General features: G+C 41.1%; 2 protein-coding genes across 4 annotated transcripts in view; one reads left to right on the forward strand and one right to left on the reverse strand.

Annotated features, from left to right (window-relative positions):
• The window catches only part of ASCC1 (activating signal cointegrator 1 complex subunit 1), a 305402-nt gene extending 302945 nt beyond the window's left edge, over positions 1-2457 (reverse strand). The window contains exon 1 of the mRNA XM_063433946.1: positions 2448-2457. The gene's annotated coding sequence lies outside the window, so the exon portion shown is untranslated. The remainder of the gene's footprint in view (positions 1-2447) is intronic.
• ANAPC16 (anaphase promoting complex subunit 16) overlaps positions 1-18200 on the forward strand; it is a 51459-nt gene that overhangs the window by 21524 nt on the left and 11735 nt on the right. For all 3 annotated transcript variants that reach the window (XM_063433947.1, XM_063433949.1, XM_063433948.1), the window contains exons 2-3: positions 2860-3012; positions 17975-18049. In XM_063433947.1, the coding sequence (XP_063290017.1) occupies positions 2871-3012; positions 17975-18049 (217 nt within the window). In that variant the 5' untranslated portion in view covers positions 2860-2870. The remainder of the gene's footprint in view (positions 1-2859; positions 3013-17974; positions 18050-18200) is intronic.

The raw sequence follows: 18200 nt of genomic DNA on the forward strand, positions 1-18200 counted from the left end.
GTCTGCCATTGTCCTCTGTTTGCATTCACTGTGGTAATTCTCTGGTGTATGATTTCCTACAAGATATTCCCCCAGTCTCCAGTCCTGCCAGTACTTAACAAGTCCTAATCTCTTTACGCTAGCGTATCATTGCCCTAAGCAATTTAATTCCTTAAACCAGTCTGTTTTGTCTCTCCTGAAATAATTAGTGACTCCACCGACCATTCCACTCTCTCACCTTTTTAACTCTATGACTTTACTCTTTCATTGGTTTAAGTAGATACAGGCTTAATACCTTATCTTGTACATTAAAAATGGTCTGTCCGGGGGGCGGAGCCTAACAGCGCACAGGAGCAGACGCCATTTTCTGCAGCTCCTGTGTGCCGAAATCAAATCGGCAAATATCAGCGACATCTCGCCAGCCACATCGTACCTGAAGGCGGCATACTACTCAGGGCATTGTCCGGAATCGATCGATGCCTTTCTTTCTGGCCCCGGGCAGAAAATACCGCAACCGAGGCTCCAAGGCCTACCGCGCAGACAGCCGGCCGCAAGTGTCCGCGGGTGAATACTGGGGAGACCTGGCCTTCACAAATCTGCTGCCACCCTACCTCCTGGGCAGTGAAATGGGGAGAAAGTCCCAAAGGACACCCGCAAATGCCGCGAAAACGCAGCGCGAATTGGACCAGATGTGGACGTCTCAGCCACCAGCAAGAGACTCCAGAGAATCCTCTCAAGAGAGAGACTCGACATCCCAGCATCCGGAGAGAGGGAATCCACCCCAAAGCTCACTCCAGACCACCCAAGTGACTGCCAGCACATCGGGGCCACTGGCTCCTGCCACTAAGCAAGATATACAGGAGATGCTCACAGGCCTCCAATCCAACCTCAAAGCGATGTGGAAAGCAGACCTGGCGACACTAACCACAGAGGTACAAACGGTGGCAGCACGCTCCCAAGCCACAGCAGCAGACGTACTGGCCCTGCAACAGGACTTCCAGGCACTAAGAGACAAGGTACTCCAAATACAAACAGCCCAGATTGAAACAAATAGACAAGTAAACACTCTAGACGATAGAGGCAGGAGGAAAAATATAAAGATTAGGGGAGTCCCAGAAAACATACCCCTGGAAGAACTGCCGCACTTCGTGAGACGGCTGGTGGCATCCCTGCTACCGGCAAAACAAGCTAAGTACTTTACGTTTGATGGGGTGTATAGGATAGCTAAGTCCCCTAAAGCTCCAGCCACAGCACCAAGAGACATCATCCTCAGGTGCCAAAATGTTGCCGACAAACTAGGCCTAACTGCAGCGCTTAAGGGGAAATCCCCATATGACTTTGAAAACAGCCATATCTCCTTCTTTCAGGACTTGAGCAGGGCTACCTTATTGTGGCGCAAGAGCATGCAACCCCTCACACGGGCATTACAAGGGGAAAACCTGACATACAGGTGGGCAACCCCAAACACCCTATGGGTCACTAAGGACGGACAATCCTTCAAAGCTACGGCCCCGACAGACGCACCAGCACTGCTGACAGCACTGGGCTTACCCGCCACTGGAACCCCAGCACCGGGAATATCTCACCCTCACCCCAGACCGGATGCCGAGTCATCTACGCCAGTGCCGAGGAGGAAGCAGGGCCCCACTACCTGAAGAGGCGCTGACAATCGCAGAGCCCCAAGATCATCATCACGCACTGTTTATTGTTGCAAGCCAAGGCTGCTGGGACTTATACGTTTAACTTCTTATACCAATGTTCATTTGACCGTTTAATTTCCCTCAGTTCTTTTATGTTTACGCCTGCTGACACGCTCCACTTATACAACCACAGTAGGGCGTCAGAACCTCCACTGACCCAGAACCCAGACACATGGGTTTGGTAAACCTGGCGGGATGCACTTTAATGCACCCTCCCCTCCCCCCGTTCCCTAGGTCACAGGGATAGTAATCACCGGGGCACACACGGGTCACCACTTACACGCCGACCTTAGAGACAAAGGTCACACCTCCATGGGAGACCAATAACCCCACACAACCCTAGCCACAGTCGTTCGACTCATTACTTGCTCCCCAAAAAGGAGACCACCGCAGTAGACACGTAGAGCGTCAGGAAGGAGCAACATCTCCATGACACACCACAAACAAATATAGCGGGCATATCCACAGACAAGCTTCACTCGGAACTCCCAACGGAGACACACTCACTATGGGGATACATTACAAACACATAGGTCACCCCGTTATAACCACACAGCCCAACCAAAACAAAATGTGCAATGTATTGAATGCCATGTTTATTGTATAACTTTGACAGTTTGACCACATGGAAGTGGCAACCACAAATGATCTGTATTATACAACATGCACCAAAAATAAAGAATTTAAAAAAAAAAAAAATGGTCTGTCCTCGGGTGTACTCATACCTCTCTTTCTATCCATTGTAAGCTTACTAGAATTACGTATGGCTCCTGTAAACGTGTTATTTGTCTCTGTTTACACCTCCATTATTATAAAATGCTAAAGCACTGCAGAATGTGTGCTGACGCTATATAAATTCTAACAGTAATGATACTGTAGCTTTACACAAATGAAATGCATTTTTTACCCTTGAGGCTGGAGTGACTAACGCTAGTAAAGGTACACGATTATTCAAAAGAGCAGATGGGAAAAAAAAACGTAAATATATGCATTCTAACAAGAAAAAACTAGGTCTGTTCATGATGAGATTGTACTTAAATCTTACTGTTCCTATAATACAGGTATTTTAATTTCCTAGTGTTTTTTTTTTTTTTTTTTGTCTGATTCCGCTTCTCTTAATTGCTTAATTGGTTTAAACATATTTTATATTGGATATATTTTGTTGTCTTTTTATTTAAAGTGTGTTGAACAATGGCTGCCTCATCGTCATCCTCTTCAGCTGGTGGTGTGAGTGGGAGTTCTGTGACAGGATCCGGCTTCAGCGTTTCCGATCTGGCTCCTCCACGTAAAGCACTTTTCACCTGTCCCAAAGCAGCTGGGGAGATGCTGGAAGGTAAGAACAGCTAACGTAGTGGTCACAGTCCCAAAATACAACCAACACAAACCAATGACCACATTTGTGTGTCTTTTAATATGTAAATATGGAGGTAATGTCTTAGCCTACAACCCATTTTAGCAATGTAATGTAAGCTCCATCTTTTCTATGCAAATTTTGGCATTGTTGCCTGTATGTAACTTGTTAGGATGGCAGTCAGCTGCTTTGGTCTGCCCCGTTCAGATTTACACTTGCACAGTATGAACACGTTTGCACTTTCTAAAGGTCCTGGTCACTGGCGTCCCCAAAAGCAGTGCTCCAGAGAGCAAACCAGGTATTGCAGAACAGGCCCCCAAAATAGGGACTGTACTGTTGGTTCCGGGACTAGTGAAGTGCACATGCTTATTAAAGGAACACTATTCAAGCCTATGTTCCTAATGTTAAAGTGTGCTCTGCACATAATTTAATAGATCTTTCCCTTCAATCTTGAAAAGATTAGAAACGTATGTAATTATTTTAAATCTCTGCCTCTATTTTGCGCTGGAGAATCTGAAGACGTTCGACATCCTCATGTGTGGACATCCAACATCATTTCACAGGGTAAAACTCTGTAAGGGAGCAGGTAGCAATTTTAGTGGCTGTCTAGAAGACAGCTACTTGACTTGGACTTAAAGGAATGCTATAGTCACCAAAATAACTTTAGCTTAATCAAACAATGTTTGTGTATAGATCATAGTTCTCTTCTGTTTTGGAGTTAAATCACTTTTGTTACTGTCCAAGTAGCACTAGCCACAACCTGCACTAAAAAAAGTTTTCATTTTCAATCAGTTGTTAAACTGTTCTGTAAGTTTTTATCTCCTGTACTTTAATTACATACAAGAGGCTCTTGCAAGGTCTAGCAAGCTATTAACAGTGCAGGAGAAGAAATTCTAAATTAAACATAATGTTCAGTACGCTGTTGTGGCGTTTGTCGATGTTTTTGTAATCACCTGCGCAACAAAAATAAAGAATTACAAAAAAAACAAACAATGTGCAAAAAAGGAAGTATAAATATTAGATGACTCCTTTACAGTAAGTGTTTAGGAAGACTGTGCAAGTCACATGCAGGGAGGAGTGCCTAGAGCTGCATAAACAAAGTGATTTAAAGGGACTCTCCAGTGCCAGGAAAACTGCAGGTCCCCTCTCCCTCCCATCCCAAGTTACTAAAGGGGTTAAAACCCCTTAAGTGACTTGCCTGTATCCAGCGGTGATGTCCCTCAGCGCTGGTTCAGGGTCCGCCCACGCTCCTCCCCCGCCAACGTCATCCGGCAGGGGGGTCCTATTGCGCATGCATGGCCGCCGGTGGGGGAGACCTAACGCGCATGCATTAAATGCTTTCCTATGGGGATTTCAGCAACGCTGGAGGTCCTCACATAGCGTGAGTATGTCCAGCGACGCTATAGCACACGGAATGTGTGCTATACACACGGAAGTGCTTAGATAGCCACTAAAGGAGGAGTTAACCCTGCAAGGTAAATATGCAGTTTATGAAAACTGCAATAATTACACTTGCAGGGTTAAGGGTAGTGGGAGTTGGCACCCAGACCACTCCAATGGGCAGAAGGGGTCTGGGTGCCTGGAGTGTCCCTTTAACTCCTAAATGGCAGACAATTGAGCAGTGAGACTGCAGGGGCATGATCTATAAACTAAAACTGCTTCATAAAGCTAAATTTATTTTAGTGACTATCATGTCTTTAAACAGACTGGGGCACTGCACCCAGACCACTTCAATGAGATAAAGTGTTTTTTGAGGAGTTTAAAACTAATTTGATTGTCATATTAGTTTGACATCTTGTGTAATCCAAACAGGTATTGCTTTCACTGCCTGGCATCCATTAAAAATGTAAATGGTTATTTTATTGCCAACAGACAGGATGTGAGTATTATAGGGAGAAGATGTCTGGAGTGCCTGTCATTTTAAGGTAACTGTGTTTTATACATGCTACAGTTCCTTTTAATGTCTTGAAAGACATATACTGAGCCGAGGAAAAGAGGTATTGTCACAATCTAAAAAGCACATGTGTTCTTTAAAGCACCACTCTACACCACAAAAGCACTTCAGCTTGCTGAATTGCTTTATGGGTGAGGACTATCGCAGTTTAACTCCAGTTTAAAAAAAGTCTGCACTTTTATAAAGTAACCAGGGCACACCCCACTGACTGTCAATCAAAACGCCAGAGTTTTCCTTCCTACTTCCGTCAGCTTCCTTAACGGACGTGGCACGTACGCTCTTTTTAAGAGTGTCGACCTCAGACAAGCTCTTCCAGACCTTAGAACAGATATGTACATGGGAACAAATTCAGATGCTTCTCAATGAGAAGTCTCTGGTTATTTCCCTGCAAAGAGACTGAAAGTCTCTTCCGGGGGAAAAAAGGGTAGGGCTAACTAAGGCTGCAGTTCATACAATCTACAGCCTTTGCACATTCTTGTAACATATATACCTAATAAATACATGCATGTAATCATTGGAAGCATATCTACTAAATAGTGATTTTTCTTTTTTTACTTTTCACCATTTGGGCATTAGTGTTCCTTTAACCCCTTAAGGACACATGACATGTCATGATTCCCTTTTATTCCAGAAGTTTGGTCCTTAAGGGGTTAAGGCTGCCATACTTGTGATGACAGAGGCTAACCTTTGCACCTTAGCTGTTTGTGAGATACATTGCTTATCATGCTCAGCCGGCCTTTTAGCAGCCCATTTTCATTAATGTTATAAGCTAGCTGTCCTCTCTACTGAAGGGCTCAAAATTTCCACTTGACATTAGTGAGTGGATATTTAACCTGGCGATTAGAAATTCTCCCTGGTGGGTTTGCAATGGCTTGAATTGGTGAGTAACTTTTAGTGCCTGGCTAGTGGCATAGAACTTTAAAATAGAAATGTAAGTTCTGCTTTAGTGAATAATGCTTTCTGGGGTTTTTTTTTGGTTTTTTTTTCATGGTTTTTTTTTTTTAATTTCTGTTTTCCTTGTACCTTGAGTTCTGGGAGACAAAAATGTAAATTATGTAGCAGACTATTGGCGTGACTCTACTGTCCCTATTCTAACCTATCATATACTATGTTTTTTTTGTTTGTTTGTTTTTTTGTCTCTTCTTTTTTTTTTATTTTATTATTTATACATCACTGTTTATTTTAGCAGACTGATTTTTTTGAGGTAGTACTATTGGTGTAAGCAATACATTTTTTTTTTCTGTTGGTTGGATTTATTTTTGAATTTTCTGAGCCATTAATGGGCTTTGATCTTTATAGTGAAAGAAAAGCAAAACACATACACTACTATATAAACAATTGTAAGCAGAGAAATCCCTGTTGAAAAAAAAAATGGGTTCCCTGCAATATTTTATGCAATAAGGCACCAATACTTTAACTTTAAACAGTAATTCTACCTCTTGACCACAAGAGGGCACTCAAAACCTCTCTAACCATGTGATACTGTATTGGCCCAAGTTGCAAGCTATGTGCTTTTCAGCACATTAAAACATCTGGGAGGCAAAAATCTGTCCTATTTTTGTTATTGTTTGGCAATAGCCAAATGTATGCACCCCCTGACAATTTATTTTTTTTGTTCTGTGATTGACGTCTACTGCAGCATTTCCACCACTTGCCGGCTCGATCCTGCCCCATCTAAACTTATCAGATCTCTCTCCCCTTGTCTTGTGCCTTCCTTAACACACATCTTCAACTGCTCTCTCTGTCCCTGCTGACCTTAAACATACCACTGTAGTACCTATCCTGAAAAAAACATCTCTAGACCCCTGCTCCATTTTTCCTCAAAGCTTCTGGAAAGACTTGTCTTTACCGGTGTGTCTCACTTCCTCGATTCCAACTCTCTCCTTGACCCTCTTCAATCTGGCTTCCACCCCCTCCACTGTACTGAGACTGCTCTTATCAAAGTTACTAACTACCTAATCGCAGCTAAATCCAAACGCCACTACTCCATATTAATTCTTCTTGACCTCTCTGCTACCTTTGACACCGTTGATCATGCTCTCCTTCTTCAAACTCTTCATTCACTCGGTCTCTGTGACTCTGTCCTCTTCTGGTTTTCCTCTTATCTCTCCCAATGCTCATTCAGTGTCTACTTTAGTAATGTCCTCCAATGGTCCCCAATGTTGGAGTCCCCCCAATGGTCCCCTTCTATTTTCTCTTTATACTGCCTCTTTTGGATTCCACTACTACGTGTACGCTGATGACACCCAGATATATCTCTCCTCCCCGGACCTCTCCCCTGCCGTCCTGCAACATGTCACTGCTTGCCTTTCTTCCATCTCTGACTAGCTGTCCTCCAGCTTTCTGAAACTCCATCTCTCTAAAACGGAGTTCCTTGTCTTTCCTCCTCCTAATACTGATCCTCATCTTTCGCTCTCCATTCAAGTTAGTGGTATCCACATAAGTCCATCCTTGCAAGTGCGCTGTCTTGGCGTCATACTTGACTCTGGCCTCAACTTTGAGCCTCACATCCAGTATGTTGCCAAATCTTGTAGATTCCATCTTAAAAACATAGCCCGCATCCGCCCATTTCTTACACAAGATGGTACCAAAGAGCTTGTCCATGCTCTAGTAATTTCCTGCATGGATTATTGTAAACGTCTCCTAATTGGTCTTCCCAAAAACCGTGTTGCCCTGCTACAGTCTGTAATGAATGCTGCCTCCAGACTGATTTTCCTCTCCTATTAGTCCTCTCACACCTCACCCCTCTGTCAGTCCTTACATTGGCTTTCTGTATCCTATAGGAGTCAATTCAAAATGCTAACCCATACCTATAAAGCATTGACCAATTCTAGCCCCTCTTATCTCTTCACAGATCCATAGGTATGCCCCTTCTCGGTCTCTCCACTCTGCCCGTGACCTTCTCCTGTCCACTACTCGCACCTGTATGGCCAACTCACGCTTGCAGCACTTCTCACAGGCGGCTCCCTTCCTATGGAATAGCCTGCCTACCGCCATCTCCCCTGGTCTTCAATCATATAAGAAGTGCCTAAAACCCATCCCTTTAGGAAAGCTTATGGACTCACAGAGTAACCTCATACCTGTCTCTTGCTCTCTCCTAAAGGGCAGCACTCTACTCTCGCCTCCAGCTCTGGTTCACTCCCACCTTATTTGATTGCTATTTCCTGTCCTAATGTATTTTATACCCCACCTCCTATAGACTGTAAGCGCATTTAAACTGGGTCCTCTTCAACCTATCGTTCCTGTAAGTTTTCTTCTAATTGTCCTATTTATAGTTAAATCCCCTCTCTCATAATATTATAGAGCGCTACGGAAGCTGTTGGCGCTATATAAATGGCGATAATAAAAAATTATAATTTCGTTTGAGAGTAGAATGGTATCTAATTTCCTTAAAGCAGAACAGTCACAATGGTGCTTTATGCACAGATCGATAGCTAACTAAAAGATATAAGCTGCGCTTTTTATTTAGCTGTGTTATTTATGTATTTTAATTAGCACCAGTTTCACATGTGCATAAGACACTACTGAAAGAATACAGAGTGTGCATATGCACAACAAGAGGACATTGTCTTAAATTAGAGGGTCAAAGGTTTAAAAATAATTTCAGGAAGTATTACTTTAAGTTTAGGCATAAGGCTATCCTAACTATAAGATAAGGCCAGGGAAAGTATTTTGAAAATTGTGTAAATGAGCCAAATGGTTCTTACCTGTCACAGTCAATGTAATTGTAATATGGCAATTTATTTAAAAAAAAAAAGACCATGAGCAGCCCGGGCGTAATATAAGCAACCCCTGAACACTGAAGTGCTGTGGAATTATGATGCTCTTTTGTATGCTCTGGGGGTGTGTTATTCTTGCTTTCACCATATTATTAACACCAGTTAATTCTTCAAGTCTTTGCTCGGCTAATGCAACAAAGAACTTGGGGGTTATCTGAGCCTTTCATGATCAGAATTACCACATGTGTAAGTGACATTCACTCCTCTAAACTTCATGAGGCGTTTTTACAAAATTGCGATTTTTTTTTTTTTGTTTTTTGTTTTTTGTTTTTTGGGTGAACTGAAAATCAAGCTTCCTAAATTTTAGTTGAGACTGGTTGAAATATATAGAAGGTGTGGAATATTTTCAACTCAAACGTGGCTATTTTGTCCTATATTAGGTTTATTTGATAACATTGGGATTTTGTGGATAATTTTTAATAAAATTGCAAATATTACAGCTAAATTGTTGAGCAGGAAACATTTCAGAGTTGAATGATTTTACCAGCTCGGGTATTTTGGTCTGACTGTTAAAGGAACACTATAGGATCAGGAACACAAACATGTATTTCTGATCATATAGTGTTAAATATACCATGTACTCCTCCCACCCTTTTTCCCTAAATATAGTAAAAAATATAGTTACACTGCCCCAGGAAGCACCTCTAGTAGCCATCTGAGGAGTGGCCAGTGGAGTTATCCCTAGGCTGTAATGTAAACACTGCATTTTCTCAGAGAAAAAAACGTGTTTACTGCAAAAAGCCTCAAGTGAATGATTTATACTCCCTGGAATAAATACAATACGCTGTAGTTGTTCTGGTGACTATGTAAACCAACATTGTGAGATTTTACATTTTGGTGCATTTGCATTATGAAAGCACAGTGGCAGGAGAGGCTGTGTCACCCAGGACAAAAACCCCAATCAAATCTGTCCAAAGATAGATCACAGTGGAGTCAGCCCCTCTCATTTGGGCTGAAATGCCCTGCATTGGCCTTCTTTGGCGCTAGCTTGCTTAGTTACAGATTCATCTTCTTGGGGTCGCCTTCTTCGAATTTTGTTCCCAGAAGCAGAAATTAGAGGAAAAACAGAGGGTGAAATGGCTTGATTGACCAGGGAATGTTGGGACATATGCAAATTTATAGTGAATACACCACTCTAGTTATTGGAATATTTAGTCACTATGCTTTTAGGTGTTTGGGAGGCAAACTGGCTAGGATAACAGTGGAGCTGCTCCTGGGTAAAGTGCTACATTTGGTGGAATTAACAGATCTTTTCCAGCAGTTCCCATTTTCATTCTGGGGTGTGTAAAATTAAGAAGAAATATTTTTATCTAAAGGACTAAAGTACTACCCAAATCAATTTGTCTGTCATGACTATCTCCTTTCCCTGGCACAATAAAATTCTCCACCACCGCTATAGTCAGTCTGTTTTTGCCTGTTTTACCACCTAGATTTAATTAGCAAAAATCTGTAGCTTAGTGTTTCACCCTCTGTCCCCTCACATATTGTGTGTGTGTGTGTGTGTGTGTGTGTGTGAGGGGGGGGGGGCTCTCTAATGTGTGTGTCCTGCTGTGTGTATATACTATGATTACTGGATGTTTATAACGTGTGTTTACAGTATAATGTGTATTGTAACATAGCTGTGACCTGCACTATTTGGGGGGGGGGGGGGGGGGACTGTGAGAAAATGTAGTTACTCTTTAGGCATATAACCGTTTCACACATAGTGGGCAGTGGGTGCTACTCAGTTAATGAGAGCGTTTATACAATTGATTTAATAGGTAGAAGAAAATGTTGTTTTATTATTTAGGGGACACTCTATGATAACGATTTAAACTAAATGCTAGATTTAACTACTGTCACATATTTACTCGTTTTACCTACTCTGATTTCCCTATTTTTCATTCTAGCATCTAATTCCTGGCTGTATGTATTGTGTAATATGTATTTGTGTTTGTTTGTAGTGTGTGGGCAGCCCTTCTTATTCTCACCCAAGTAAATTTTTTTTGTAAACTTTATCAGGCTCTAATATATGAAGCACATGTCTCAGACCGTGACCTCTGTAATAGCTCCTCATGGTTCGAGCACTCCATTGAGTCAGAGTGCATGCTGGGAGTCTGCAATGCGCTCTGATTCAGTAGAGCATGCCAGAACTGCGGATTGATCTAATGAGATTTTTAGCCCCAACCACTGTCCTCTCCACATCAGTCCTGCCGCTTGCCCGCGGCAGGGCTAAACTCCCAAATAAACCGCCTGCCAGAAGCCCAAAACTGCATGTCCCGGGCGTCAGACAACTAAAAATAATGCTGAATGTCTGAAACAGCATTGTTTTTATTTGTTGTTGTTTTTTTTTCCCCATTGTCAAAGGAAAAAATAGCAGGTTTTAAAATGTAGTGATTTAGGTGCTCAGTGGCCCTCTAATGGGCACTTTATTTATTTTTTACCCACATCTTCTCAGTTTCAATATGTGACTTTCAATGCTAGCAGCCCCTCACCCCCAGTCTCCAAGTTGTCTAGGTCAAACTTCTATTAAGTTAGAACAATCACTGACCACCCTATTTGATTTTACACCACATCTTCAAAGGGTGATCTACCTATATAAAGTAGGTTTCGTTAATTAACATTTAAATGGTAATTCAAAGCATTGGGTGGGACTTCTTAGTGTAGAAACAAACCATTTCCAGAATTATTTCAGATTTAAATGGCTTCAGGATACTATGTTTAAGGGGCCACAATATTTCTTGTACTATAGCTTGTTAAGGATCAAAAGAGGAGGAGAGTATTGGGTATTTTTAATTACTCCAAGATTTGTATAAACTGATCGCAGGACAACGGGCTCCATAAATGAAATAAACATGCAGGGGAAACCTGCCACACTCGTCTTCTCTTTTAGAAGTTTTCTTACTGGTATAAAGGAGGATTAGATTAATTATGAGGCACAATTACTGATCCTTGTCTGGTGTATATTGCTATTTCCAGCTACTATACACCCTTGTCTTGTCTTGTCTTGTCTTGTCTTGTGTTTTGTTTTTGTTTTCTTTCAAAATTCTTAATTTTTGTTTTTTCAAAAGAATTGCAACAGAATTGACAATTAGAAATAACAGGAACAATTTTTTAATTTGGAATTGTCACATAATGACAGGGTAAAGACATGCTATTCTTATATTGGCTGTACAATTATATTAAGGTAAGATCTTGGTTTTCAAAGCAACCCGAAAGTATGTGATAATTTAAGGTCCATTATCCAGGGGCATTTAGCCGGACCCCAGACATAGACTCAGAGCGAGTGTAGAGTAGAACAGACCTACATGTACCGTAAGAGGAAAAGGGGTGTGGGTGGAGGGGTCTTGGCCTATGTATGGATATTTTTGGAAGAAGTCTATATCCTGTGTGATGGAGGTAACAGAGACAACCAGAGATTTCCTATAGTCCATAAGTAGAACGTGAGAGGTAGAAATAAGAAATAAAAGGATGGAGGGAATGTTTCCGTTGTCGGCATTTACAAAGGATGGTATGGCCCCAAGAGAATCTGAGCACTTGCAGCCACAGCTCTGACCCAGAGTGGGATGGGGAGACTAGAGGGGGTATGGAAGTGAGGCAGGCATTATCCACAATGTCTAGTCCTCAACCAATTAATTTAGAATAACCAAGGGATGGAGGTGTATCTGTCTAGCCAAGGATCTCAGATTTTATGGAACAATTCAGGGCAGTCATGTACTTGTGAAGTTAGTCTATCTATTTTGATTATGGAACCAAAAAATACATTTCTCAGAAACTCCCACACAAGTACCCGTGATTTATAGACTCTCTAAACATGTTGTGTCTACCCTTTTCTAGTAATACTTTTGTAGTACACATGCCCTGTGATGCGTCACCTGCTGCTGATTTCTGGACAAGAATGTGGCCTTTAATTGGGAATCCTCCTTGGTATCTGCGTATCTCACGGTCTGCCTATTTCTTTGCTTTGGTGTCTCCTGAATTCTCTCATTTTAACTATCTCCTCCTCCCCTTGATTGTTTTCTCCTTTCACTTTCCAGTTTCACATCTATAGAAACAGTTTACAAAACACACAGCGCCTGCTGTGCCATTCTAAGACCATGCTACACGCATTTTAGGACTAATTTAATTGGAAATCGCTAAATTAGTTAACCTTCCATCTTCATTGTAACTTAATCAACAATGACTGACTGAGAGATAATGCTCACCATTGCATTACCAACCACCTACATACATCACCAACATCAGTACAAACACTTTATTGGTAGGAGGGTAACAGGTTATTTTTTTTTTTATCCCAGCCTTTCCAAGTTTTGGGTGGTGCCCTGTCTGGCTGCAAAGGTTACATGTAAAAATGTTTTATATAATCTACTCCAGTACACTCCTTCACTAAACTGCAACTTCAAAGCTCACAGAATGTAAGTTATTTTAAAAACGCCTAACCTAGGCAACCATCATGGGTTTTAGTTACAGTATATGATCATACACGCAGGCTCGCTGCCTAGGTGTTCTCTTTGACTCCGACCTCTCCTTCAAGCCTCATGTTCAATCTATCGCCAAACCCTGTCATTTTCATCTCAAAAACATTGCACGCATCCGCCCCTACTTAACGCCAGATGCAACAAAGGTGTTGATCCATTCCACTGTCCTTTCTCGCCTTGACTACTGTAATCCGCTTCTCAGTGGTCTTACGTGCTCCCAACTTGCGCCATTACAGTCCATAATGAATGCGTCAGCGAGGCTCATCTTCCTGTCTGCCCGCACCTCCCATGCCTCACCCTTCTGTCAGTCCCTACATTGGCTTCCTATAAAATATAGAGCTCAATTTAAAATTCTGGTTCTTGCTTTCAAATCTCTACATAATGCTGCTCCCACCTATCTATCCTCCCTTATACACAAGTATGTCCCGTCTAGGCCCTTACAATCTGCTGAAGACTTACATCTAGCTTCTGTCTGTACTCCCACCTCTGATGCTTGCTTTCAAGATTTCTCAAGGGCTGCACCGTTCCTGTAGAACTCGCTTCCCTCCTCCGTTAGAAGCTCACTCAGTCTCCACTCCTTCACAAAATCGTTAAAAACCCACTTCTTCATAAAAGCGTATCAATTAAACTGTTAATAGCCCCTGATTGATTACTCTTCTGCAACTGTCACGGGTCTAATACTATCCTTGCCTTTTTGTGTAATTTTACCCCACTCCCTCTAGCATAAAGGCTCATTGAGCAGGGCCCTCAACCCCTCTGTTCCTGTGTGTCCAACTTGTCTGGTTACAACTACATGTCTGTTTGTCCACCCATTGTAAAGCGCTGCGGAATTTGATGGTGCTAAATAAATATCATCATCATAATAATAAGCCTGCCATAACGCTAGTGTACCTCATTTTTGGAAGTTCCCTACCATAGCAACCCATTAAGCCCTGGAATGAGGCACCTGTGACAGGGTAAGGTGCAAATAAGTTTATGTGTGTGTGTGTTCTATAATTGGTGGTCTGTCCTGCCAATTATGATATGTGTGTATCAATGAGTATATCCAATGTGTCTCCGTGCACCATGGATAACCATTAATCTTATCTGCATCACTCAGTACTACATAGATTACCATGTAAACCCAATACACTGCACATTGGATTAGTCTGTAAAGCTAAAAGTACACAGATAATGAACAATTAGTTTGACTGTGTTGCCAAATGTTTCACTTTGTGCAAACAGACTGGGATTTATCACTTTAAATTAAATGAAATTTAAATTTTTATAAAACTTGCGTCATACGTGGTAAACCTCTGGCTTTTAATGCCAAAACTTCTTATGATCAGTAATTATGGCAAACTGGCTTCTGGAGGATTGTGAGAGTTCTAGTAGTCTTCAAAGGCACATCTGCTGCGAGCTTGGATATTTTCATCAGTTCTTTAAAATTTAAAATATTTTTATTTATTTTTTTAGTTTTAATGCATTAACCCCTTAAGGACAAAAATAATTGTACAAGTTGTGACCAAAACAAAACCTAGAATTTGTTGGGCGATGTCTCACTAATATAACCGTACCCCCAATGTACACATTTTATAGGGTTTTGGAAAGTTACAGGATCAAATAAAGAGCTTGTCCGTTTCAGTTTTTACACACCGAAATTTGCCAGATTGGTTTGCTAGGCCTATGTTGCCTTTGAGACTGTATGGCAGCCCAAGAATGAGAAATACCACCATCTTGGCATGCCACCATTTGCAAAAATAGACAACCCCAGGGTATTCACAACCTTGGTCAAATTTAGTGTTCATACTTTATTTGTTTTTATTTTCTTACACACAAAAACTGATACTCATATTTGTGTTCAACAACGTCTCTACATCTGCAACAGTACCCTCTATGTACAAGTTTTATAGGGTTTTGGAAAGTTACAGGGTCAAATAAAGAGATTGCTAATTACATTTCTGGACGTTCTGCCTGGATATATTACAGACAAAACATAATATTACATTTTTTTTTAATTCCAACTGTGACGGTCATCCTGCAGCCAAAATGTTGATTGACTGCAGAGGGACTGCATCGGTTGTTATACAGTCTTACAGATCACGATCACTGCGGGGGGTAAGTAGGCTGGGTGCCAGTAGGGCTCAATTGTTAGGGCATACTATGTCGCCCTAACAGCATTAAACAGCAAGATTTTGCAGTACCAGGAAAACGGATCTGTTTTCCTGGCACTGGAGAGTCCCTTTAATGCATTAAAGCCTCTAAAGTGTTCCTTTAAGTGAACACTTCAAGCTGGATGCAAGGGATGGCACCAAGTGCACCTTAAGTTACCAAACCGTTTGACTTCTTACATTGGGTTACCTTTGGCCCCACTTGCCCCCAATAAAAAGGTTCAAAACTTATCTTCCTGCGCCGATATGGCCTACTGCGGTTGGCTCCGCCCCCACTCTGACTCTTTGGCTGTAATAATCATCGAAATTGATTGCCAATCCAGTGCTTTTCCATATGTCATGCAGGGTAAAACACTTTGCTGTGCAAGTCAGCATCTCTGACCCAGAAAGGACCTCTACTGGCCATCTTTGTGCTGTGTTTACATTAAAATGTCTGTGGGACATGCTATGCTCACCAGAACAACTACATTAAGCTGTAGTTGTTCTGGTGACTATAGTGTCCCTTTTACAATTTTACACAAGCGCACAACATATTGTTAAAGTTCACATGAGCTTGACTTGCCAAAACACCAAACAGGGACCAACTACCTGGTATATCTTATGTTGGTGCTGAGTGATATTACCTGGGCTAAAACATATCAATAAGTAAGTTAGAGCGATTCACCAGTGCCAGGAAAACAAACCTGTCACTAGAGAATCCAGGAGTGCCTCCCGCCCCCCATCCCATGTCGCTGAGGGGTTCAAAAGTCCGTTCCAAATCCGGAAGCGCCCCCAGTGGCTGTCTGTTAGACAGCCACAGAGGGCAGACTTAGAACTGCAATGTAAACATTGCCGTTTCTATGAAACGGCAGTGTTTAACATTGCAGCACTAGGTGCAAAAGAGACACAGCACCCAGACTTCTTCAATTAGCTGAAGTGGTCTGGGTCCCTACAGTGTCCCTTTAAGGTCAATGTTATGAATCCTGGGTATTATCCGCCTTATTCAGTAAACATTAACAATCCCCTGTGGGTTGATTTTTATGTGTACACAATACCATTCTGGGCACTGTTGCAATAAAAAATATAGAAAGGTGACGCCCTGTAAAAAGTACACTAAGGACTATTGTTTTGTCCTAGAAAAGACAATTATTTGAGGGGGGCAGGGTCTGCATATAGAAAGTGAAAAGGAATCCTTCAAAGGAAGCATTAATTGCATGTATATCAAACACATCCTTGCCGTTTTTCTGCATTATTTGAATGAAAGGACAAATTGTTTGTGCTCAAGCTCACTGATGTAACCAGCAGAGTCCAACTCGGATACCAATCTACCTATATTGCTATACTATATCATTTTAAACGCTACTTTAGAGGGATGGCTTATTGTATCTGCGGAAATTAGTGTTTGCCAATTATTACTAGATATGTTTGGTTCACGGACAATTGAAGTTTGTAGCAAAGGTTGTATGTTTTTATATTTCATGGTATTACTTGAAATAACTTTTTGAAATACATTTGTTTTTTTATTACTTAAAAAAAAAACACTGAGGTTGTTTTATTGTTTCCTTTAGATTTTTTTTTTTTTGTACAATTATGCATGGTCACCACTTTTCTGTGGTCCTTTACCATATATCATAGCAGGGAAGACATTTTGCCCATTTGGTTATACCCTCCAGAGTCCCCAGGTTGTACAATATTAGCAATGTTCTGGTCTAACCCTCATGTACCTTTTTTCATTCTAAAATCTTGTGAACATTACAAAAGCAAATATAATCTCACAAAGTTTTAACGTTGCTCTAATGTGCTAGGAATTTTTTTTTTTTTAACGATTAGCTTTTTTGGGTGTTTTTTTGGGAAGGGGGGGGTTTAAAAAAGAAGGGGAAATACAGACTAGATGCATAAAGCAAACACGTTTTTTTAAGATCGCAACTTGTAGAGTTGGAGGATGGAGTCCATGTCTCTTGAGAAGTCTCATAGTGGGGAAAAAAACATGAGAAATAAGGGGTTGGGAGGGGGGGGGGAATATAGTCCCAATAAAACCAAATGTGGATATACATTCATGGATAACATTTAATGCTCCTTATTCTTCTTTTTAAACTACTGGTCAAAGTCCAAGGGTTCTTTGTGGTGTTTACCAGGTGGATAACCACTGTTGGTTTGGTTTTTGTATTTTTGTTTATTTTTTTTTCAGTAGTGCCTGATTTTTTGTTTTGTAACTTGTTTTGATGTTGGTGCTTTTCCAGGAAAATGCAAAAGTGAATAGCGTTTCTCAGCACAATATTCTACATGGAAATTACTATAGCAACTACAGTAAAGATTTCCTTGGAACAAAATAACTATAAAATCAGCAGGGGCTAAAACAACAAGCGTATATGCACATAGGGGGGTGCCGTTTGTTCTGTATCTTCATATATTCATTTTGATTTACTCTTTCCAGTACACATGCAGAGATAGAAATACAATATCTCTGATATCAACTAATTAAGGGAGTTTGTCACTATGCTACATCCAGTTTTAGGATTCAGAAATAAAACTTGTTTTTCTCTTTTAGTTTTAGTCCTAGATTAGTGGAAATATCCCGCTGTGTATATTGTATTCCTAGCACTAAATAGTGTCCTTTATTTGCAGATGGCTCGGAGAGATTCCTGTGTGAGTCTGTTTTCAGCTATCAAGTTGCATCCACTCTAAAGCAGGTGAAGCATGGTAAGTAGATAATGGAATACAGATCTGGATCTAAAATTACATTTGGGAATCAGATAAACTGAAAGACGGCACACTTTTTTTTTTTTTTTTTTTTTCATCTTTATTATTTTTGTAAGTTTTTTTTATTTTGCTCTTGGTTCTTTATACAAAA

The sequence above is a fragment of the Pelobates fuscus genome, chromosome 10, assembly GCF_036172605.1.
Source record: "Pelobates fuscus isolate aPelFus1 chromosome 10, aPelFus1.pri, whole genome shotgun sequence".
Classification (NCBI taxonomy): Eukaryota; Metazoa; Chordata; class Amphibia; order Anura; family Pelobatidae; genus Pelobates; species Pelobates fuscus.